The 24,420-nt window shown below is 43.1% G+C and overlaps 1 protein-coding gene and 1 pseudogene across 1 annotated transcript; one reads left to right on the plus strand and one right to left on the minus strand.

The window, feature by feature from the left end:
• Window positions 1–48: 48 nt before the first annotated feature.
• Window positions 49–22,869, plus strand: Lrrc58 (leucine rich repeat containing 58). Its single transcript, XM_004666844.2, has 4 exons — window positions 49–560; window positions 13,478–13,606; window positions 14,693–14,970; window positions 20,032–22,869. Exons 1-4 carry the CDS (start codon window positions 82–84, stop codon window positions 20,238–20,240), a joined length of 1,095 nt encoding a protein of 364 aa, XP_004666901.1. The 5' UTR covers window positions 49–81; the 3' UTR covers window positions 20,241–22,869.
• On the minus strand, window positions 20,486–20,683 carry LOC123460324 (annotated as a pseudogene).
• Window positions 22,870–24,420: the final 1,551 nt, after the last annotated feature.

Consider the following 24,420-nt stretch of genomic DNA (forward strand, 5'->3'; position numbering starts at 1 on the left):
GGGGAGGGGTTGGTGGATGGGTGGGGGGGGGGTTGGGGAGGTAAGGAACCGAGGAGTCCGTCGTCGTCGTCGTCGCCCGGGATGGACGAGTCCGGTGAGGCCGAGCTGAACTGGTCCCGTCTCAGCGTGTCCACCGAGACGTTGGAGTCGGAGCTGGAGGCGCGCGGCGAGGAGCGGCGCGGCTCCCGCGAGGCCCTGCTGCGGCTGCTGCTGCCGCACAACCGGCTGGCGTCGCTGCCGCGGGCGCTGGGCAGCGGCTTCCCGCACCTGCAGCTGCTGGACGTGAGCGGCAACGCGCTCACGGCGCTGGGCCCCGAGCTGCTGGCGCTGAGCGGCCTGCGCACGCTGCTGGCCAGGAACAACCGGCTCGGCGGGCCCGGCGCGCTGCCCAAGGGCCTGGCGCAGTCGCCGCTCTGCCGCAGCCTGCAGGTGCTCAACCTGAGCGGCAACTGCTTCCAGGAGGTGCCCGCCGCGCTGCTGGAGCTGCGGGCGCTGCACACGCTCAGCCTGGGCGGCAACCAGCTGCAGAACATCCCGGCCGAGATCGAGAATTTGCAGAGGTGAGCTGGGCGGCCCCCCTGATGGACGGTGGGGGTGGGGGTGGGGGAGGGGGAGGGGGAGGATGGGGATCCTTTGAGGCCCAGTGGCACCAGACGTTTGTCACGTAACTGGGCCCTTTGCGGGCTCTCTTGAACTGGGGAGCGAGGATATGGACGGGGGAGGGCTAACAGGATTGCGTGGGTGCACACGGTTTTGGGGTTGCGTTGTTCACCCCCCCTTCCCCTCCCCCACCCACCCACCCAGGCTCTTTTGCCGTCTTTGTTGATCTCGGGCCTGGAGAGTGTGAGCTGTGAACCAATGTGTGGTACGCATTAACAGATGTAAACCTAAGGGGGTCACTTCCTTAACTCACAAGTCTTCCCGTGGTTTTCCAGGCCTGTAGATCAAAGTACGTGTCTAGAAGGATGACGTAGGAGATGCCCTGACCTGCCCCTTTTATTCTTTCCCTAGAGTATGTTGAGAACCGCCATACATATACAGACAGTGTCGCCTTGATCATAACCACCTCCCACCACCCTATTTTTCCCCCACTGCCCATTCCCTTTCCAACTTGAACCACTTCTTTCCAAGGAGCCATACTTCTCTTTTGTCATTTTTCCTTTTTATTTACTTAAAACTATTTATTTGGGTTTTCGAGGTAGGGTTTTCACTGTAGTCCAGGCTGACCTGGGATTCACTATGGAGTCTCAGGATGGCCTTGAACTCACCGTGATCCTCCTACCTCTGCCTCCTGAGTGCTGAGATTAAAGGCGTGTGCCACCATGCCTGGCTTATTTATTTATTAGAGACAGAGAAGGAGAATGGGCCGCCATGGCCCCTAGCCACTGCCAAGAGAACTCCAGACGCATGCGCCACCATGTGCATCTGGCTTACGTGGGACCTGAGAAATTGAACCAGGGTCCTTAGGCTTGGCAGGCATGCGCCTTAACTGTTAAGCCATCTATCCAGCCCTAAAACTTTTTTTTTTTAGTAGAAACAAATATACCATAATCATAATCCCCTCCCATGACCGGTCCTTTCCCCTCCTCCCAAATCCGCCCTCCACTGATCCCTTTTGTAACAGTTGGAGTTTAGGAATAGAGGCTTCAAACCCGGAGTTCGTGTTTGTATTTAACCAAACAATTGGGCAAACCAAATTGAGAAGGGTAATTATTATATTTATTTAGGGAGTACAATACCAAAGGAGGAAAATTGATACACCAACATGGTCTGAGAACCCATGTGGTGGACCTGGAAGAAAAGTGAAAAGAAATTTAGAGAGAAAAGAAAAAAAGTACAGAGAACTACCGTGTTGAGGGCAGAAGGGGGCAGAGAGGGATTCTGTCCTCCTGTCAACCCACCTGGGCCAAGAGGAGGACAGACTTCCCAGAACCTTGAGGACTTGCCGCTGGTGTAGTTAGAACCGAATTGTGGGCTTTCCCTTCAGTCTCCGGTGAGCCATAGTGGGGGCTGATTGTTCTGGGCTAGGGACTGGCTTAGGAAGAGACCAGCCATGCAGCCAAGTTTTGGTGGCTAAACTTAACTAAACACAGCGTCAGAGTTAGATTTAAATTCGGGTTATTAATGGAAAAACACAGGCCTTAGGAACTCCTTTAAGCAAGCAATTCAGAAGCCAGATTCTTCTTTGATCTCTAGCAAAGTGGAGATTGCAAGGACATTCCTGCCTTTACTTTTGGGGCCTTGTCATCCTAAAGTACCTAACAAAGCTACCTGACTTTCTCTCGCTTCTTTTCAGTTAGTCTCTCTTCTATTTTGATGTTGTCCTATTTTTTTCTTTCTGTTAAGCAGGTCTTGTGTAGGTTGTGTTGGGCACTGAGCGATCATGAATATGAAGGCCACTTTGTGTCTAGAAAGACAGTATTATAAGAACTCCCCTTTCATTTGCACTTTATTCTTTCTGCCACCTATTCCTCAATGGTTCCTGAGTCTTGGAGAGTGTAATAGAGGTGGCTCTGTTGGCTCTGAACACCCCATTGTCGCTTATCAGGACTTTGAGTTTTGAGTCTCCCCAGTGGTCACCACCATCTGAAAAGAGTTGCTGCCCTCACCAGAAGTGAGTAGCATTAATGTGTGAGCATAACTGTCAATAGAGCCCACTTCGGGGTTACCCCTTGCTGTTTGTGCTATTTCCAGCTCCCCTTTTCTGTAGCAATCCCAACAGTACCTTTTATGAAGTTAGTGGGCTTTGTACTTTCCCAGCATGTAAGAAAAGCAACTTGTGGGTACCAGGTATCGTTCACGTGTGTTGAGTGGATACCATGCCTGCGCATAGGTGGGGTTCCTTTTACCTGGAAAGGGGGGGGGATTTCACTCTATAAAGTCTTATTGCAGAACTCACTTTTGCCAACGGGACAATTATTCAACACTACTTTCTCTGTATCCCCATCTTGAATATAATTCCCATTTCCAAGAATTATCTGCTGCTTTACCTCCTGCTTTTTTAGTAATGTTAGTTGAAGGAGGAGGGACTGAAATAGTATCATAAAAGTGTCCTAAATTTCCCAACAGACAAATTCCTGGTAGAACAAGAGTAAAGAAACATCTTCCATTTGTTAAATATTTCACCTTTTTTTATTGGATTTTCTGAGGTAAAAGAATGTAGTTCTGGAAAGAGCCCCAGCCTTAAATATCGTGAAAAGAACAGTGGCCTGGGAGTAAGAACCCTTGGTGTCCCAGCCTTAGGCAGGTCATTTAGCATGCCTTATCCAAAGCAGCTTAATCTACAAAATGAGGCATTCCGACTAGATGTTCTTCCAATTGCTTCTCGGCAAATGGATGTTTAAACTACTCAGTAAAATACTGAGTACTTGTAATGTTGGACAACATCTGTTGTTGTTGCCTTTTTTTGTTTTTCCGAGGTAGGGTCTCACTCTGGCCCAGGCTGACCTGGAACTCACTATATAGTCTCAGGGTGGCCTTGAACTCATGGTGGTACTCCTGCCTCTGCTTCCCAAGTGCTAGGGTTAAAGGTGTGCGCCACTACACCTGGCTTAGACACTTATCTTAAGTGCCGGGAATACTGGCCTTCATGGGGCTAACTAGTGTACTAACCAAGGAGAACACTTAAGGCTTTATAAACCTTCTTATTAAATCAACAGTGCATACAGGTTCTGTGAAGACTTGCTTGCCATGATTTTTGGTTACAATAAGGATTAACCAGGATGTGAGCCAGTGGGATCAGTCCAGGTGAAAGAACAGTGTGAATGCCCAGAGGCAAGAAGACTGCCAATATTCTGAAAGCCGGGCATTGTACTAGGCAACTGAGGGCTCAGCATGTCTTGAAGGCTGTGTAGAATGGGCTGTATTCTGAGTCTCAGTGCTGCACAGGAGTTCTGTGGGGAGAATGTGGATGTCTGTTAAATATGGAAAAGCAAAAAACGCACTTTTTTTTTTTCTTTTTTTGGTTTTTCAAGGTGGGTCTCACTCTAGCCTAGGCTAACCTGGAATTCACTATGTAGTCTCAGGGGGCCTCAAACTCATGGTGATCCTCCTACCTCTGCCTCCCAAGTGCTGGGATTAAAGGCATGTGCCTCCACACCCTGCTCAAAAAAGCATCCTTATGTATACCTGTAGTTAAAGTTGATTGGCACTATGAGGGCTCAGTACATTTTCAGTGGGTCATTGACCCTTGAAGAAAAAACATGCACTTAACTATTTTTTTTTTAATGAGAGTGAGAGAATGGGCAGAATGGGCATGCCAGGGCCTCCAGCCACTGCATTCAAACTCCAGATGCATATGCCATCTTGTGTGTCTGGCTTATGTGGGATCTGGGGAGATGAACATGGGTCCTTAGGCTTCACAAGCAAGTACCTCAAGCACTCCAGCCCTACTTAATTATTTTTAATGATTGAAAAGGACTATTCAAAAAATAAATTTAAGATTGGTCCCTTAACACTAAGCAGGAAAGATAGGAAAAATTCATTCTATAAATTAAGCAAATAATTTTTCTTCTACATTTATCATACTGATAGAATTATTCCAACTTTAATTAATAGAGGTGTAAGATTGACAAACACAAACTTTAAACAGTATTTTGCTTTAAATTCAGCATTAATTTCCTTTTAATTACAGAAAAGCATGTTTGGTTTTAATATTTTATTTTTACTTATTTATGAGAGGCAGAGAGGGAGAGAAAATGGGTGCACCAGGGCCTTTAGCCAGTGTAAGGAGACTCCAGATTCTTGTGCCACCTTGAGAAAAGCATGTTGGAACAGTAGTGTGTTTTAGAAGTTTAATTCTCCTTGAATCGTTGAAAGATTTCAGTTCCCTAGAACTTGGGAAATTACTTGAGTTTGAAAGTGAGGAATAATTCTGATGGGTAAATTTTATATTCTGGTAAGGTGTTCTGATTAGTGGCTTATGAGTTGCAAAAGAGAATTTATGCTACATTGTTTCAAAATCATGGGCTTGGGTATATTTTACAATTGTAGATCCTTCTCTACTCAAGTCACAGTAACCACCGGGGTTTGGCAGTCCTTTCTGTGTAAGTACTTCCCCTGCCTACTCCGAAGGCATTGAGAGAAGACATTGAGGAGTGACCTACCACCAGAGAAAACCACTTCCTAAAGCTACCATGCTAAAATTTGGGTTCCACAGTGAAATCATGGAGGACATACCATGCAGTTTGAAAGACCGGCTGAGCACATAGGTCAATGTCTATATTTTCCCTTAAGACTCCCTCTAACCGTCTTTTCTCTTTCACTAAAGTTTGTTATTTCACTATTGAATTCTTTATTAATTGATTTTCATATATGCTAACTACCTCCCTTATAGTATTCTCATTAAAATAGTCTGTTTTTTCAGGATAATTTTGTTACTTGAATTCTGAGTATTCAAGTGAATTTAATCATTGAGAACAGGGATTTCTAAGAATAAGTGTTACTATACCATACTTGGCAGCATCAAAACAGTCTGCCCAGAATTTTGTTTTGGTTTGTTTTTCATTGATACTTTCAGAGAGTAAAATTCAGTGTTGATTTTTGTTGTTTTTTTGAGGTAGGGTCTCACTGTAGATCAGGCTGACCTGGAATTCACTCTATAGTCCCAGGGTGGCCTTGACTTCATGGAGATCCGCCTATGTCTGCCTCCCAAGTGCTGGGATTAAAGGCGTGTGCCACCACACCGCCTCTTCAGTGTTGATTTTTGCTACAGAATAATCTTTTCTTTCCCCCCCCCCCCCCCCCCGACGTAGGGTCTTGCTGTAGCATAGACTGAGCTGGAATTCACTGTGTAGTCTCAGGGTGGCCTGGAACTCACTACATTCCTCCTACACCTGCCTCACAAGTGCTGGGATTAAAGGTGTGTGCCATCACACTCAGCTCTACAGAGTAATTTTTTTTCAAATTTTTATTAACTTCCATGATTATAAAAAGTATCCCATGGTAATACCCTCCCTTCCCCCACTTTTCCCTTTGAAACTCTATTCTCCATCATATCCTCTCCCCATCTCAATCAGTCTCTCTTTTATTTTGATGTCATGATCTTTTCCTCCTCCTATGATGGTCTTGTGGAGGTAGTTTATTTTTATTTTTTTTTAATTATTGACAACTTCCATAATTACAGACAATAAGCCATGAAAATTCCCCCCCCCCCCCACTTACCCCTTCATAACTCACTCTCCATCATATCCCCTCCCAACCAGTCTCTTATTTTGATGTCATCATCTTTTCCTTCTGTTACGGTCTTGGGTTCGTAGTGTCAGGTACTGTCAGGTCAGGTCATGGGCATCCAGGCCATTTTGTGTCTGGATGATTGCACTGTATAAACAGTCATACGCTTCCTTTGGCTCTTACATTCTTTCCACCACCTCTTCCGTGATGGACTCTGAGCCTTGGAGGTGTGATAGAGAAGTTTCAGTGCTGAGCACTCCTCTGTCACTTCTTCTCAGCACTGTGATGCCCTTTTAGTCATCCCGGATGTCACTGCCATCAGAAAAGAGACGTTTCTCTAGTCAAAAGTGAGGGTAGCTTTAATGTATGGGGATGAATCTTAAGCAAAGTGCTTACCTGGCAGTTTGGTGAGCATAATGCGTGCATTTAGCCAGACACCAGCAGGCGCTACAATCCTAAGGCTCATGACCTCCCCCACCACAGGCTTTTGACTAGGTCTTTAGTACCAAGCATGCATTTCCTCTGGTGGAGCGGGCCTCCAGTCCAGTTAGAGAGTGGCTGGTTTCCCCCACGATGTGCCACTATTGCACCCACTGGCTTATTTGACCTGGCTGCCCAAACTTAATGCTTGCAGTGTCCACTGTTGTTTACCACCGCTGATGACTTCTTCTAGCCATAGGGTTGCATGTAGAATAGATTTTTCCAGCTTTCTCTCAGCTGGTCCCCAGAAAGGAGGTTTTCAGCTCAGCTCCAGCTTGATTTCTCAGTGACCTTGCAACCCAAGCATGTGGAGTTTTTAGCAATAGGGTCTTACCTTCTATTTCTAGTGGGAAATCAGGAGCCTTGGCAATGGCCTGTAATGTTTTGGGGACATCAGGGACCTCCCTGGTCAACAACTCACTGGAAGGTATCCCATCATTGGCACTGAAATTTTTCTAGTAACAATCTGTGCCTTTTGATGCACCATTATCCAAAAAAGTAGGTTTCTGTAGGGCTTATTGGTAACATCTTCAATTTTGATTACCCTTTCTCCCATCCTTCCTTTACCCAGACCCTTCCCCTTACCTCCCTTAGGCCATTGCATCCCCAGTAATCTGCCCATCTACTTACATATGTACACACAATATCCTCTCCTTAAATCTTCCTTCTCCCTCCGTTATAGCCCCTTTCTGGCCTCTGCTACTGCTTTTTTGTTCTGACTCACATACAAGTCTACACATTTGTAGCTAGGATCTACATATGAGAGAGAACATGTGGCATTTGGCTTTCTGGGCCTCACTTAGTATAATCCTTTTCTGATATACCCATTTTCCTGGAAATTTGAATATTTCATTTTTATGAAAGGAGAAAATTTATTTGAGAGAGGGATAGGGATGGAAGAATAGAGAACAAGCAAGCAAGGACATAGCAGAGCCTCTTGCCACTGTAGATGAACTCCAGATGTATGTGCCACCCTGTGCATATCGGGTTACGTGGGTGCTGGGGAATTGTACCCATGTCGTCAGGTCTCACAAGCAAGGCCCTTAACGGTTAGGCCATTTGTCCAGCCCCTGGAACAGTAAATTCTAATGTGGAATGTTATGCCCATCTGAACTTACAGTTACACAGAGAGGACAAAGAAATAGCACCAGAAAGACACAGAGATTTAACAACCTTGAATCCTTTTGGTGGAGGAACTAATCAAAGGATGTACTCCAAGAAAAATGAATTTTAAAAGAAATATCAAAAACAGTAAACAAAGTAATCACTAAAAGATATTAGTAAATCTGGATAATCATTGACTTAATAAAAACTTCACTCAGTAAATTGATAGAAGATGAAGGTAGAATGAACTAATGCTAGAAAATGATATGAAGGAACGGACAGTGGAGCATGGGCAAGTATTTGGGAATGAGAGCACACAGGGAATTGAAGGAGCTTTTTGCTAGCAAAACACAAAGAACACCGGCAGCTCCAACAGCAGGGAGGAAGTGAACAACAGGAAAAAGTGGCAGCAGCAAAAGGGAGAACTGGAGGAGAAAAGACGTTGATACCATTGTAGAAGAAAACATAAATCCAAACATTCTAAGTTGTTCCCTGTGTATAAGAATGACACTTAAAATGCCAGTAAGTTAAAAGTAATAGAGAAAGGTAGGCCCGATGTGGATTGAGTGTAAATGTCCCCCCATAAGCTTCCTCCTTAGTCTTCAGCAGGCAGAGCCCTCTGAAGGAGGCATGTCACTGGAGACAGCTCTTGAGAGTAGCCTCCTGTGAGGTCAAAGCCAGTTTGAGTTCTGGATGTTCTCTGTCTCTGCTGTGGTAGATGACGAAGTGAGCCAGCTTCCATGGTGAAGCTGTAAGTCTGAAAGAAACCCTTTCCTCTCATCAACTGCTTCTGGTCAGGTGTTCTGTCCCAGCAACGCAGTGCCTGGTGTGATGGTTTATGTTGGACAGGACCTAGAGTCACCTCAGAAACCAGCCTCTGGACCTGCCTGTGAGGAATTATGTTGATTAAGTTCATTAAGGTAGAAGGACTTAGCCAAACAGGGGAAGACACCATTTCATGGGCTAAGGTCCTGGACTGTTAAAAGGGAGAGAGCTGGCTGGAATCAAGGATTCATTACTCTGCTTCCTCACTGTGGGCTGAATGTAGCCAGGAACTGCCTCAAGCTTCTGCCAACCCAGCCCAGACCCAGCCAAGGGAAAAACTCGCCCACAGCTGGAAGTTTCCAAGGGGTCAGAGTGATCGTGGAGTCTTGATTCATATATCTAGAGAGCCGCTGGGGCCAGGCAATGTGTGGCAGGGTTGGAGGTACTGCAGCAGGTCTTGAGATTCCACTGCATGAAACTAGGAAGGAATCCTCAACTTACAATGGAGACACCAAGATGGAGATGCCATAGGCACAGAGCTAAAGTGTTGTTGGAGCCCAGAGTTCAGCATGCGCTCCAGATGCTGGGTGTAGAGCTTAAACTTTTATTAGAGTTTTGCCCTGCTGAGTTTTGGTCTTGTTTTAGAGCTCAGAGTTCAGAGATTCCTTTGAGTCTTAGAAGAGACTTTGGACTTTTCACCTCTGTTGGGATGGTGTTGATGACTATGAGGGCTTCTGAACTTCTGGAACTTAATGTATTTGGCTGTAGGAGATGGCCACAAGCCTGTGGAGACAACAGCGGAAGGTTATGGCTTTTGAAGTGCTGGTTGATCAGGGATGTACTGTGACAGTTTATGTCATCAACTGGACAAGACCTGGGAAATTAGGCTCCAGGCATGCCTGTAGGGGGTTATCTTGATTAGATTGAGGTGGAAAATCTATGGTAATTGTGGGCTTCATTATTCCCTGGGCTGCAGTCCTGGATTATATAGTAAGGAGATAGGTGGCTGAACATAAGGATTCATAAATCATTGTCTGCTTCCTCGCTGTGGACTCGATGTGACTACCTGCTTCAGGTTTCTGCCACCATGCCTTCCCCATCATGGTGGACGGAACCCTCAGACCATAAACTGATATGAACCCTTCCTTCCTTAAGTTGCTTCTGGTCAGCTATTTTGACGCAGCAAGGAGAAAGTAACTCACCTAGCAAATCAGTCATTTCTCATTTCAATTGTCTTGGGTTCCTGTCATGCTCGCCTCCAGCTAATTGTAATCCTCAAATTTAAATGAAGTTACATGACCAGCCTTCCTTCAAAACCCATCATACCTAGGATAACATGTAAAATCCCTAAGAGACTTTCTGATCCGTCCCAGACTACCTCTTGACTGCCTCATTCCCACCCCACTCTACACCAGCTGTCCAGTGGCTTCACACACTGATCACGTTCCCTTCAGGGTTCATGAGTCATCTCACATCTCTCTTCACATTTTATCTCTTAAGTGAAAACTTTCTGGCCCCAAGAGATTCTAGAAAATTGCCCCATTGCCTTCTTTCTGATTGCCTCCTCCTCCCCTCTAGCACGGAAATGCTGTCTGCCTACGAAGCAGCACTCACTAGAACTAAGCTTCTTTAGGTCAGCATTGATTATGATTACACTGCAGTTCCCAAAATGGTGACTGACCATGTGGCTATTCATATTTGTTGACTAGACATTTTATGTGCAGTATAATTTACCCTGTTTTGAAGAAGCAGTCCAAGTTTTTATATTTGTAAGTGGTGGAACTGGTATTGAATGAAATTAATAATGAAAATAAAACTACAGGCTGGAGCTCCAATAATCAGGAGCTGTAGTTCAAAGCACACTGGGTTTAAACAATCAGCTTATGTTATACTTCATTAGGGAGTTTTAGGAGTCTGAAACCAGGACATATTTGTAGTAAAGCTTCTGTTGAGCCAAAGTTGACAGAACTCTCAACAGAAGAAGGGAAAACCATAGTTATGGTAAAAGACTAACCACCAGTAAGAGGACAAATAATGACAGTACAATCTTTGAATTGCTCACTTTATAAACTCAGTGCACATGCTTTTCATACATTTAAAACATGAACATAAGTACATCATCTTCTAGACCACAAAGGAACAAAGTTATGCAGAGCATACATTTAACAAAACACCCAAGGCATTAATGAAAATTGTCTTACCCCATGAGAAAATGGCTGGGCATGGTGGTGCATGCCTGCCTTTAATCCCAGTACTCAGGAGACATAGGTACAGTTATAATTGGGAGTTCAAGGACACCCTGAAAATACAGAGTGAATTCCAGGTCTTGTTAAATGTATGCTCTGCGTAACTTTGTATTTTAGTCATAGCTTTTTCTGAGGCATCTTTTTATTGTTTTCATGTAATGTAAAATTGTTGGACCATCTTTTTTTCCAAATGTTAATGTATTTGACAGTAGCAGCTTCAGTAACCTAAAACCATTTTCTGTGTCAGTAAATTTTAAGCTTGTTGTAATTTTCTTCAATTTTAACTCTTAAATTTTTTTTTCAGTCTCAACTTTAACCAAACATCAGTGCATTACAAATTTAACCTTGATCAAACACTTTGGGCTTCAGCAGCAGAACATAGCCAGCCCTTACGTCAGTAGCCCAATTCCACCAACGTATTTTGTAGTCTTTTCTTTCTCTTAGAAAGTTCATAAGCCAAGCCTCTAACTATAATTTTTTTCTGTACTTAGCATTTTTAAACTCTCATCAGAATGGTCCATAATACTTGGCTTACCGCTCTGGAATGGGTCTTCAGTTGTAAGCGCCAAGTCCATGCCTGTTTCTCTAAAACACAAGTTCCAGAAGACCAAAATCTACATGGTCAGGTTCACCGCAGCAACATCTCACTGGTGGTTCCAGTTCTGTAGTAGTCAGCTCCATGCTGTTGGGATGAACTTTTAAACCAGGCACAGTTATGGAGGAAGGGATTTACTGAAGCTTACAGATGCTGGGGAAGTTCTGTAATGGCAGAAGCAGCCGGCCTCTAGGCAGAGAGAAAAAAATCCATCACCAATATCATAAACTGTCATGTGTCAGGAACTTCAGGCAAAGCTCAAGCACTTTATATCTTTTGTTAGAAATTTTAAATCTGTCCCTCACATTTTAGGATTGGACCCTAGGATCTGTCCACAGTAACACCTCTTCCAGCTAGCTGGCTAGAGATCTAAATTATAAGCTTCAGTAAAATTCCTGAATCATTCAAACTGCCACAACCAGAAACATTAGAAATATACTAAATTTCACTGATATTTAGGGAAATACTAATCTGCAAATTGAATGTACAGAATAGGTCCAAGTTTTTTGTTTTTCAAACATTTATTTGAGAGAGAGAGGAAGAGATAGAGACTGGGCACACCAGGGCCTCTAGCTACTACAGCAAATGAACTCCAGACACATGTGCTACCTTGTGCATCTGGCTTTTTATGGTGCTGGGGAATTGAACCAGGGTCCTTAGGCTTTGCCCACAGGTGTCTTAACCACTGAGCATTCTCTCCATCCCCTGGACCAGGTTTTATCCCATCTAATTGTTTCAAGAAATTAAAGCCAGATGATGACACTTAAGTGTTGAGGTAATGGGTGAGGAGTGCTCGCTCTCAGGTGCTAATTGTAGACTTGGAAATAGCCATAGCTTTGCTGGGCAGCTTGGCTTTATCTGATAAAATTATACCTTGAGCTCGCTCGCCACTCCTCACACTCTTCCAGCAACTCTAATTTGGCGCAACTGGATGGGGCCTGAATTTTGAACTTCTAAAAGTCTCAGGGAAATCTTACTTTGGAAGTTTGGGTAGCAGTGTAGTAGGATATTTTTCCCACGTTAAAGGTACTATTTTTTAATTTAAAGTTAGTTTTAAAAGGATAAGAGGTCTACTGAGTTAACAGAATAACAAGCAAACATAATAGTAATGGAAAAGTTCTGTGTGTATATGTAGATTTTATTTATTTTTATGTATATTATGTATATTTTATGTATATTGTAAAGATTACCACCCCCTAAAATAATCACTTGGAAGAAACATTTTTGCAGTCATCAGAAAGTAGCACTTGGTTTTGGCACAGAGTACTGTGTCTAAAATGTTAAATTGTTAGTAAACAGGATAATTATCTGGAACTTTAGCTTTATGATAATGGCAAGTTATACAGATCATTTATTCAGCCGATCTCTGAAGAATGCATTTGCAGTACTAAGAGTAAAGGGGAAAATGTAGAGACTTCACATGGTCTCCCCATTCCTACTGATACTGTTGTCAGAGGAAAATGCTGGCATGGAAGTGAGGCTTCCTTTGACCTACCTGTCCAGCCCGTCTCTGGATCCTTCCGGAAGACTTCCCTTCTTCCATTCCATTAAAGTATATGAACTGAGACTCCACTCGTGAGTCTCCTCTTTCTAAGTGGCTACATTCATAGCCCAGCTGAAATCCTAGCCCTGTGGGAAAGTGTTTTTCTTCTTTTTTAGAGAAAGAGGCAGATAGAGAATGGGTGTGCCAGGGCCTCTAACCACTGAAAACAAACTTCAGACACGTGTCACTTTGACCATGGTTACTGGAGATGTGAACCTGGGTGCAGCTGTGCCAACAAGTACCGTAACTGCTGAGCCTCTTTCCTCCCCTCCTCCCAGTTCTTGTGAATTGTGCCTCTTATTTTGGCTGTTTCATCATGAACGTTTATTTTGTGGCTTATTTTGTGTTCAACTATATAATACTGTCTTTCGTTGGTAAGTCTTGTCTGCTGAGATAATATAAGCTCCCTGAAGAGTGTATGGTGTCTCTGGAAACTGAATAGCACATAGTAAATCTTAAGTGAGACATCTGCTCAATCAGTAGATGAAATGTTTTCATTATAGAAACAGTGGAGTACCGTTCCAGCTTTTATTTATTGTTTTCTTTTTTTTTTTTTTCCATTTACTTTTCCAGTTTAGAGTGTTTATACCTTGGAGGAAACTTCATTAAAGAAATCCCACCAGAATTAGCAAATCTTCCTTCACTGAATTACTTGGTTTTATGTGACAACAAAATCCAAAGTGTGCCTCCTCAACTTTCACAGTGAGTAGTTTCAGACACTTCGGGTATGCACGAACATCCTTGGTTAGGAATTGCTGTCTTGTGTTCTCGCACCTTTTTTATATATTAAAAAGAATTAGGAGCACGCCTGTAACCCTAGCACTAGGGAGGCTCAGGCAGGAGGTTCTTAAGTTCAGAGCCATCCTGGGCTATCTAATGAGACCCTGTCACAAGAAAAGGACAAGGCAAAGAAGAAAGAATGAGGTAGTCCCAAAGAAAATAGTGTAATTATGGCTCTGAGGTTTGCTGTGAGTTGGATCATTTTTAGCACTATTTTTATGTGCTCTGGTCAGAATATTTATGTAGCTTGCTTTTTGTGGTCAAAAATAAAAAAAGAAAATAGAGTATTGAGCCAGGTGTGTGGCTCACACCTAGGCCCCCAGTTTAGGAGGCCGAGGTAGGAAGATGGCTCTGAGTTCCAGGAGCCTGGATGACGGGGGAGTTCCAGGTCAGTCTGGGATAGAATAAGACCCTGCCTCAAAAACAAACAAGACTGTTAATTTGGCATAGGTTTCACTGAGTTTTATGGGGCTTAGTAATTTTATATTCAATGTAAAATATTCTCAGCCTAATGAGGCTTAAAAAATTGCTGCTATTACACTTGAAATCTTTCCTTTTTGAGAGGTGTCTGCATGATAAAATATGCTTCCTAAAATCTTTAAATATAGCTCTTATCAGCTAGAACTTGGGAGTACTCTTTAAGTTTCTAAGTGCTTTAGGACTTAGGGCAAAAGTCTTTTCTGTATTTGCAGCTCTGAGCTAGTTTCATACCCTTTAATTTGCCTTCTGTTGATCTTAATCATTGGTTTGTTTTGTTTTTGAGGCAATCTCACCTTAGCCCAGGCTGACTTGGACCTCATTTTGTAACCCTGCCCCCACCTCCAGAATGCTAGGTTTAAAGGTGTGAGCCATCACACCCACCCCGACCTTAATCTTAGTTGTTCATTTTTATGGGATTCTCAGACTCTACCTATACATACATAAAAAATTCACACATTAATATAAACTTAACTTCCTTAGTAGCTGATTCACTCATTGCCATTGATGTCTGTATTACATTCACCCTAGGCTGCATTCACTTCGTTCCCTCAGTCTCCACAATAACTTGCTGACATACCTGCCTCGAGAGATCCTAAACCTTGTTCATTTGGAAGAGTTGAGTTTAAGAGGAAATCCACTGGTGGTTCGTTTTGTTAGAGATTTGACCTATGACCCTCCAACTCTGCTGGAATTAGCTGCACGGACCATTAAGATCAGAAATGTTTCTTACACTCCCTATGATCTTCCTGGGAATCTTCTCAAATACTTGGGTTCAGCCATCAATTGCCCAAACCCAAAATGTGGAGGTAAGTAAATCCATTGTTCATGTATTTATTCATCATCCCACTGGTTTTAAAATTTGATGGTGTGTCTTTTTAATTAGCTAAGACTTCTTTCAGAAAAGATTTCTCTGTGAGTGTAAACCACTAGTTGTTTAATAAGAATTTTTTAAATGTCTGAGTATCTTTCTTTTTTTTTTTTCAATTTTTTATTAACAACTTCCATGATTATAAAAAATATTCCATGGTAATACCCTCCCTCTCCCCACTTTCCCCTTTGACACTCCATTCTCTATCATATCCCCTCCCCATCTCAATCAGTCTCTCTCTTATTTTGATGTCATGATCTTTTCCTCCTCTTATGATGGTCTTGTGTAGGTAGTGTCAGGCACTGGGAGGTCGTGGATATCCAGGCCATTTTGTGTCTGGGGGGAGCATGTTGTAAGGAGTCCTACCCTTCCTTTGGCTCTTACGTTATTTCCACTACCTCTTCTGCAATGGACCCTGAGCCTTGGAAGGTGTGATAGAGATGTTGCAGTACTGAGCACTTCAGTCACTTCCTTCCAACACCATGATGCCTTCTAAGTCATCCCAAGGTCACTGCCATCTGAAAAGAGAAGGTTCTCTACCAAAAGTGAGAGTAGCATTAATATATAGATATGAACATTAAGAGATGTGCTTACTGGGCAGTTTGATAAGCATAGTATATACATTTAACCAGAAATGTCTGGGTGTCTTTCATGTGAAAGACATTTTCTTAGATTTACCTTTCTTTGTGTCAGTTACTCTTAAAAGATATGATTAAAATTGTATGAAAATAGGCTGAATGCATGCCCATTGAGTTAGAGCATCTGGAGAAGTTAAACAAATTATATAGGACAGAATGGTGAAAGTATCCTGAGAAATTCAAAATGCTATTGGAAATCAGAGGAAGTTGGATCCATTTAAGGAGTTCTGGAAAAGATGAGATGATTCTTGTGGGATGAGTTAGATTTTAATGAGTTAAGCTTGAAGATAGGAAACTTCAGGTGGAGAGCAAAATGGGTTGGATCAGTGATTGTTTGGTTTAAATGTTACAGTCAGAATAGTAGAAAAAGAAGCCTGAATGAATGTAAAGGGAGTAGCACTTGATGACTGATAATAGGGCATTTTATTTTGACTTTTTTTAAATATAAATTTTAATTTTATTTATTTGAGAGGAGGACAGAGAGAATGGGTGTGCCAAGGCCTCCAGCTGCTTCAAACAAACTCCAGATGCATGACCTACCTTGTGTATCTGACTTACATGGGTCCTGGGGAATCAAACCTAGGTCCTTTGGTTTTGCAGGCAAACCCCTTAAAAACCAAGCCATCTCTCCAGCCCTATCTTGGGTTTTTCATACTGCTTTTTAAGACATCCATTTTTTTCCCCCAATTTTTATTAACAACTTCCATGATTATAAAAAATATCCCATGATAATACCCTCCCTCCCCCCACTTTCCCCTTTGAAACTCTGCTCTCCACCATATCCCCTCCCTTAAGACATCCACTTTTACAGGTATACAAAAGGTTTAGTGTTGAGGATAAATGTAAACACTGAGGAAATATGTGTAGTAATAAAACTGGGTGAGATTTTCCAGAGTCTCAGGGATTGTGTCTTAAAACTATTATACAATCAAAACTGAAAAACAAGGACTAAATTCCTCAGAGACACTCATTAAAAAAAAAAAAAAAAAAAAGCTGGGCGTGATGGCGCACACCTTTAATCCCAGCAGGAGGGTGACAGAGGTAGGAGGATCGCTGTGAGTTCAAGGCCATCCTGAGACCACATAGTGAATTCTAGGTCGTCCTGAGCTAGAGTGAGACCCTGCCTCAAAAAAAAAAAAGAGAGAGAGAGAGAGAGATCTCTGGGCCTTTCTGACCATCTGCTCTTAAAAGCTGAGGCCGCAGGGCTGTGTCAGATGAAAGTGCTGAGTCTACATGGGTCTGTAGGGCTCCTTTCCTAAAGGACTCCTTTAGGTCAGAGTGTGAATAGCGCCCTTCTCCCCCCCTTCCTGGTTTGAGCTTAGTCTGCTTGCAGTCTACCCTTTGCTGGAAAAGGGGCTGGAGTGATGGCTTAGCAGTTAAGGCACTTGCCTGCAAAGCCAAAGTACCCAGGTTCTATACCCCAGTACCCACGTAAAGCCATATGAACAAGGGGGTGCATGTGTCTGGAGTTTGTTTGCACTGGCTGGAGGCCCTAGTGCACCCATTCTCTCTCTCTCATAAATAAAAATAAATTTTTTTTTTAGTTATCCGTTTAGAGGCTGGTTGTGATGGTGCACACCTTTAATCCAGCACTCAGGAGGCAGAGGTAGGAAGATCGCAGTGAGTTCAAGTCTACTCTGAGAGTGCATAGTAAATTCCAGGTCAGCCTTGGCTAGATTTAGGATTTCAGATATAAAATGAATCATCATTCCACATTCCCCCGTTTTTTTTGTTGTTGTTGTTGTTTTGTTTTGTTTTGTTTTGTTTTGTTTTTTTGAGGTAGGGTCTCTGTAGCTCAGGCTGACCTGGAATTCACTAAGTTATCTCAGGGTGGCTGCCAACTAACTACCTCTGCCTCCCGAGTGCTGGGATTAAAGGCACGTGCTACCACGCCTGGCTTCAGATTCTTACTTGAACCGTAAGTCAGAAGTAGTTTTATTTTCTGAGATGTCTTCTGTTTGTATAGCTAGAGAGCTTGAAAATGACAAGATGGTGTTGTATTATTTTGTCTCAGAAGTGCTCCATAGTTCCTTATTTGTTTTCAGGAAGCTAATACAGTTGTGGGAATGTATTTTGGCCTATTGGCTATATATATTTTGTATAACCATAAAAGGTTAATGAGGCCAGGCGTGGTGGCGCACACCTTTAATCCCAGCACTTGGGAGGCAGAGGTAGGAGGATCGCTGTGAGTTCGAGGCCACCTTGAGACTCTATAGCGAATTCCAGGTCAGCCTGGGCTACAGTAAGACCCTACCTCGAAAAACCAAAAAAAAAAAAAAAAAAAAAGGTTAATGAGGAAGTATTGGGGGGAAGACAAAAGTCATTATTTCTTTGATTAGACTACGTCTTTGTATGTTGAGACAGTAGTTGGGAAGCTTAGGTGATTGTGGTGATTCCTCTAGAGTCGGAAGAACACAGAGTTGTTGGGATGTACTGAAGCCATTGGATAGTGTTTGTGTGTGAGAAGTGTGCAGTGTTTTTCTAGGGACCACCTAGAGCCTGGAGGCCTGGCAGTCTTTGCCTTCCTCTTAGCCCTGGCCATAGTTACTTCACTAAATTTAAGAACCAAATGAAGCTGGGCATGGTGGCACACACCTTCAATCTCAGCACTCGGGAGTCAGAGGTAGGAGGATGGCCATGAGTTCGAGGCCACCCTGAGACTCCATAGTGAATTCCAGGTCAGCCTGGGCTAGAGGAGACTCTACCTTGAGAAAACAAAAACAAAAACAAAATCCACAAATAAGCTGAATACCAGGCTTTCTATTTTTATTTTTTTTATTGACAACTTCTATACTTACAGACAATAAACTATGATATTTCCCTCCCCTATTTTCCCCCTCACAACTCTGCTCTGCATCATATCCCCTCCCTCTCTCTCAGTCTCTTTATTTTGATGTCATCGTCTTTTTCTGCTATTATGAGGGTCTTGTGAAGATATGCTAGGCACTGTGAGGTCATGGGATATGGAGGCCAGTTTCTGTCTGGACAGTTACATGTAAGGAGTGGTGCCGCTCCGTTGGCTCTTACATTCTTCCACCACCTCTTCCGCAATGGACCCTGAGTCTTAGAGGGTGTAGTAGAGATGTTTCAGTGCTGAGCACTCCTGTCTCACTTCTTCTCAGCGCTGTGTTGCCTTTTGGGCCATCCCAGTAGTTACCACCATCTGAAAAGAGAAGCTTCTTTAACCAGAAGTGAGAGTAGCATTAATATACGAGTATGAACATTAAGTGTAGTGCTTTCAGGGCAATTTGGTGAGAGTAATATATGCATTTATCCAGACAAGAGCAGGCTTTATACATACCCTGTGGCTCATAACCTCCCCTGCCATAGGCTTTTGATTAAGTACTCAGTACCAGGTATATATTCCCTCCCATAGAGCGGGCCTCCAGTCCAGTTAGAGAGCAGCTGGTTTCCTCAGAGCACGCATGCCACTATTGCATCCATTCAGTCACTTGGCCTATCTGGCCAAACTTGAGGCTTCCAGTGTCCACTGTTTTCACTGCTGATGCTTCTGTCTCCCATGGGGCTGCATGTGCAGATTTTTCCAGCTTACAGTTGGCTGGTCTACAGGGAGAAGGATTTCAAGCTGAATACTAGTTTTTAAAAATTATTTTTATTGACTTGCATGTGTGTTTGTCAGGGTCTCTTACTGCTGCAAATGAATACCTTTGGCTGACTTTTTGTGGATAGCTAGGGGCTTGAACCCAGGCTGGAAGGCTTTATAATCAGGCACTTTTTACTTCAGAGCCACCTCCCTAGCCCCATGAGTACTAATTTTAAACTACTAGGTAAAATTTGATTTTCTATGTGAAAAAAGTGACATCAGTGAATCAGCATTTAGAACCTGCATACATGTAAGATGGTGTTTGGTTTCTTTTAGTTTTGCCCTTTGCAGTAGGTAAGAATGGAGCCAGACGTGGTGGCACACACCTGTATTCCCAGCTCATGGGAGGAGGAAGGAGGAGGATGAGGAGGTCAAGGCCTGGTTAGCCAGTTCAAGGCCAGCCTGTGGGGCAATGCCAAGGAGATGGCTTGAGGGATGGAAGGAGGATACTTTGGGTATCCTCTAATCTGCATTAGCCACTGGTCCCCAAGTTCCTCAAAGAAAAGATGGAAAATAAACAGTGGCCTTTCTCATTCAGCTGTATGATAAATCTCCTTTCTCCTAGCAGCCAAACTTCCATGTCTGCAACTCTGTGTGCTGTGCTGTGTGTAGAAGGGACCATTACTTCAGCTTCTGAGTCACACAAAAAAGAAAACTTTTTTTTTATTTCTCCAGAATACTTAAAAGGTGTTTTTTTTGTTTTTTTTTTAAATAAAAAAGCCTCCCTGCGTGTAGTGACGATGCGTGTTCCTTGTAGGAGTGTACTTCGACTGCTGTGTGAGGCAGATTAAGTTCGTGGACTTCTGCGGCAAGTACCGCCTCCCGCTCATGCACTACCTGTGCTCGCCCGAGTGCTCCTCGCCCTGCAGCTCCGCCCCGCCCAGCTCCACGTCGCAGAGCGAGTCCGACTCGGAGGACGAGGCCAGCGTCGCCGCCCGCCGCATGCAGAAAGTGCTTCTGGGTTGAGCAGCAGTGGGGTGTGAACTATTCAGACAGAAAACGGAGCCAAGATGACTCAAAGGGGGACCAGCTTGAAGTTGACTGAAACCTTACTGTCTCCCTGCCAGCGCAGGGAGTAACGTGGGGGATTCTGTGTTTCAGCAGAAACGAGTCCACGCAGTGTTTGCAGTCTTTGCATATTACTCACTCAGATTGGCAGTTCAGACCAGCAGATTTTAATTTCTACCCAAGGCTTTTTCTTTTTCTTTTGCTCCCCACAGACTGCATTCTCTCCCTGCAGGCCTCCCAAAGGAGGGCAGGAACGGTGGTTGATGGCATGTGGCACTTGCAGCAGAGCAGCGTAAGGCTCGGGGAGAACGCCGCGCCGCCTCCTGCGGGCTCCGCTGCTCTGCAGTGAAATTGCCCCAGTGTCGAACTATAGAAATGATCCCCGAAATCAGTGTAGTCTTTTTTACTCAAGCATGGCAAAATGGTATGTTCTTAAGAACAGTGCTGTGAGAGGCCCTAAGTGTAACATGTGGCAGTTGAGATGAAGAAAGTAAGGCGATTGTCAAAGCTCTACTGTAATGACGCCAGGGCTGTCCTGGCTCAGCCTGAACACTGTATGCCCCACGGGTAGAATAAGGCCCTCACCTCCTGTCTCCCCGTGTCCAGTGCAGGCCTACTCACACAACTCACACGTGTTCCGTGGGACTCAGCCTCTTACCAACGAACGGCGATAGGAAGGTGTATAACTTAAGAGGGGTATTTAGCTTTTCAGCCCTTCGTTCTGTGTGATTATTGTAATCTTATGCAATCCATCAGTGCCTTAGTCCTAGTGAGAATGCTGAAGCTTACTCAAGAAGCAGTTTCAAAGCAGCTTACAACCTAATGTACTATGCAAAATACTTTAAACCAGGCTTTAGCAGAGCTGAGTCCATGGCTGCCGTCATCTTCTGGTTTTGGTTTAACCGTGTCGTGATCCCTTATAGGCAGAGCACTTGATCTATCTTTATATCTTAAATTCACTGAATGAGAAAAATGTCCAGACATGGTGGTCCATGCTGTAATCTTAACACTTGGAGGTAGAGGCAGGAAAGTCAGAAGTTCAAGGGCAGCCACCTAGTTTGTCTGGGGCCAGCCTGGGCTACGTGAGACACAGTCACAAAAAAAGGAGGAAAAATTGTAGTTAACTGATATGTCTCCTGTGCTAGTATTATATACTGAAGTGTGACTCTGTCTACAGCTACTGAAAACCAAGTATAATTAGAGAAACATGATAGTGAAACCAAGTGTAATGGTGGTCATTATGTTCATGGGCACAACAGAATATATGCAGTAGAATGATTCCTAGAGCTAGCTTAACTGTAGAACACTTTCAGAGTAGTGTATTGATAAAATAGGAAAAAAGCATTAAGTATGTTGTATGCTTAAAGCATAGGAGAAAAATGGTTATACAGATTACCATTAGAAATTCCAAATTTTTATTAACTAGTGGGATATACAATTACAATTAAATACTATTGCAACTATAACTTTATTAGAAAATATATATTTTTCTAGTACTTACTAGATTAACCAGCTATAATATGAAGGCTATTGATAGATGTTAAATGTAGGGTCTTAGGTAGTATTAGAATATGTGATGATCTCTCAAAGGGCACACTTTTTTTTTTTTAACAGCACACTTTCTTAAAAGCCAATTGTATTATATTTGTGTGTGTTGGGTGTTTTTTTTTGTTTGTTTGTTTATGTATGTGAGTTTTTATTGTAGCGGAAAATAGAGTATAGGGTAGTTCAGGGTATGTCTGTGTTTATTTGTGTTAATTCATGAAACATGAGAGTTTCATGACTGCAGTTGTGAAACGCTGCTATAGTGAACCCCTAACCTTCCCCTTGTAATAGTGTAGTAAGACGATTTTTTTTTTGATTTTTACTTTTTTCATCTATCAATTTGATCTGTTTCTTGTACTTAACATGATAGAAGTAATAAAGCCTGCGCTTACTTCTTCAAGTGAGCAGCAAGCTACTCATGTAAAACTAGGACAGATGACTTAGGCAGTAAGTATGTGTCAAACTTAAAATACTTTGTAATTTAGTAACTTAGTTAATGTTATGTACTTTGTAATTGAGTAATTTAGCTAATGATACACAAAATATTTTCACTGGAGGGTTTTACATGGTTCTACTTCTTGACTGTCCATGTGACCTTACAGCCTGAGTGATCTTTGAAGAATTTAGTCTTTGTAAGGGAAATTGGTAGGAATGTAAGTATAGCATTTAATCTAACACATCTTTTCCTGCTTCCTAGAAAGGAGGTATATTGCTTGATCTTTTACACATGTAAATAATTTCAACCAGAGACATTTTCTTACCTGTGCCAGGTAGATGTATACTATAGTGTTAGCAAAATGTTTGTCATGATCTTTATATGTGTAGGTAAAACAAGTCTCTGTGAGCATTTCTTATTTTTTTTAACTTTTTGGGGGGGTGTTGTTGAAGAAGGTGGGTGCTGGGGTAGAACCCAGGGCCTTAGCACATGCTAGGCAAGCACTCTGCCACTGACCTTCACAGTGCCAACCTATAATTAGTAGATTTTAATGAAATCTATTTTAGCTATTTTGCCTTCATTGTTTTATTTTACTTTTTTTTTTTTTTTTTTCCTGAGGTAGGGTCTCACTCTAGCCCAGGCTGACCTGGGACTCACTCTGTAGTCCTAGACTGGCCTTGAACTCACAGTGATCCTCCTGCCTCTGCCTCCCAAGTGCTGGGATTAAAGGCGTGTGCTGCCACTCCTGGCTTTTTTTTTTTTTCTTTTAATATCATCTTTGACCCCAGTAACGTCTAAGATTGTCCTTGTTCCTTTCTGTACTTCTTTCTTAGTGACTATAGAAATTAACCAGATGAGACAGGTATGGTAGCGCATGCCTTTAATCCCAGAGGTAGAAGGAGACCCTACCTGGAAAAAACAAAACGGGGAAAGAAAAAAAAAAAAGAAAGAAATCAACCAGATGAAGTAAGATGTAAGGGACCTAACCACCTACAAAGACTGATCAGCTCTGAATGTCAGAGAGCAGACCATGTATTTAAATTGCTAATGTGTTTATCTAGCTAAAGAACTTTCATTGTTCTTTGTTTGGTTGGTTATTTTTTAAGATCTGATTTAAAAGCATCACTGAGAAGATTAAAGCAGGAGAACTGCTGTAAGTTCAAGGCTAGCTTGAGCCAGGAGTCCCAGGCCACATAGCAAAACCCTGTCTCAAAACAGGGGGTGGGGCTGGGGAAATGGCTCAGCAATTAAGGCATTTGCCTGGGAAGCCAAAGGACCCAGGTTCGATTCCCCAGGACCCATGTTTGCCAGATGCACAGGGTGGTGCACGTGTCTGGAGTTCGTTTGCTGTGGCTGGAGGCCCTGGCGTGGCCATTCTCTCTCTCTCTCTCCCTTCCTATCAGATAAATAATTTTTAAAAAAATCCATGCACAGAGTGTTAATACGACTATATGTAGAAGGAGAGCTGATACTTGCAGGTGGACTGGGTTTGTTGTACATTCTTAGCAGTCTCTACTGCTGGAGTCTGATTCTCTCAGCAAGCCAAAGTGAGCCAGAGAGCTAGCCGTGGGACTTTAGGAAATAAGATTAGCTAATACAGTATTGATCCTTAGCACCAGGGACTGATGTAAGACCAGCTGATCATGGTTCTTGGTGATCTCTATTGAGCAAGGAGGGGGGGTACAGGCAAAAGTGGCTGTTCATGTTTTGTATCTTTTCTGGTTTTGTTTTATTCTGTGTTTTTGGGACAGGGGCTGGCTATATAGCCCAGCCTGGCCTTGACCTCATTATCTTCCCATCTCGGCCTCCCACCGCCGGAATCACAGGTGTATACCACCTTGCCTAGCTCTATCCCTTACTTTGTGCCAAAGGGGTCTCTTCTAAAATTTTAAAGTTAAGGTGCCAATTTTTAAAATGCATTGTAGATTGTACCTCAGATCACAGAGTTTTGGCGTTAGTGTAAGTAAAACTGGAGCTGCGCAGCATATTGCAGACCGGTTCCAGAAGACTGGTTTAAGTTGACACAAAGGTGAAGGAAGAGGGCTTATTGGAATGTGACAAGAAAGAAACCTTTAAGAGCCTTAGAGGGCTGGAGAGATGGCTTAGCGGTTAAGCGCTTGCCTGTGAAGCCTAAGGGCCCCGGTTCGAGGCTCGGTT

The sequence above is a fragment of the Jaculus jaculus genome, chromosome 4 (genome assembly GCF_020740685.1).
Source record: "Jaculus jaculus isolate mJacJac1 chromosome 4, mJacJac1.mat.Y.cur, whole genome shotgun sequence".
NCBI lineage: Eukaryota > Metazoa > Chordata > Mammalia > Rodentia > Dipodidae > Jaculus > Jaculus jaculus.

Coding starts and splice junctions, on each gene's coding strand:
- Lrrc58 (XM_004666844.2), top strand. CDS start 82: ATGGACGAGTCCGGTGAGGCCGAGCTGAACTGGTCCCGTCTCAGCGTG. Junction 561..13,477: donor GAGATCGAGAATTTGCAGAG/GTGAGCTGGGCG, acceptor TTACTTTTCCAG/TTTAGAGTGTTTATACCTTG. Junction 13,607..14,692: donor GTGCCTCCTCAACTTTCACA/GTGAGTAGTTTC, acceptor CATTCACCCTAG/GCTGCATTCACTTCGTTCCC.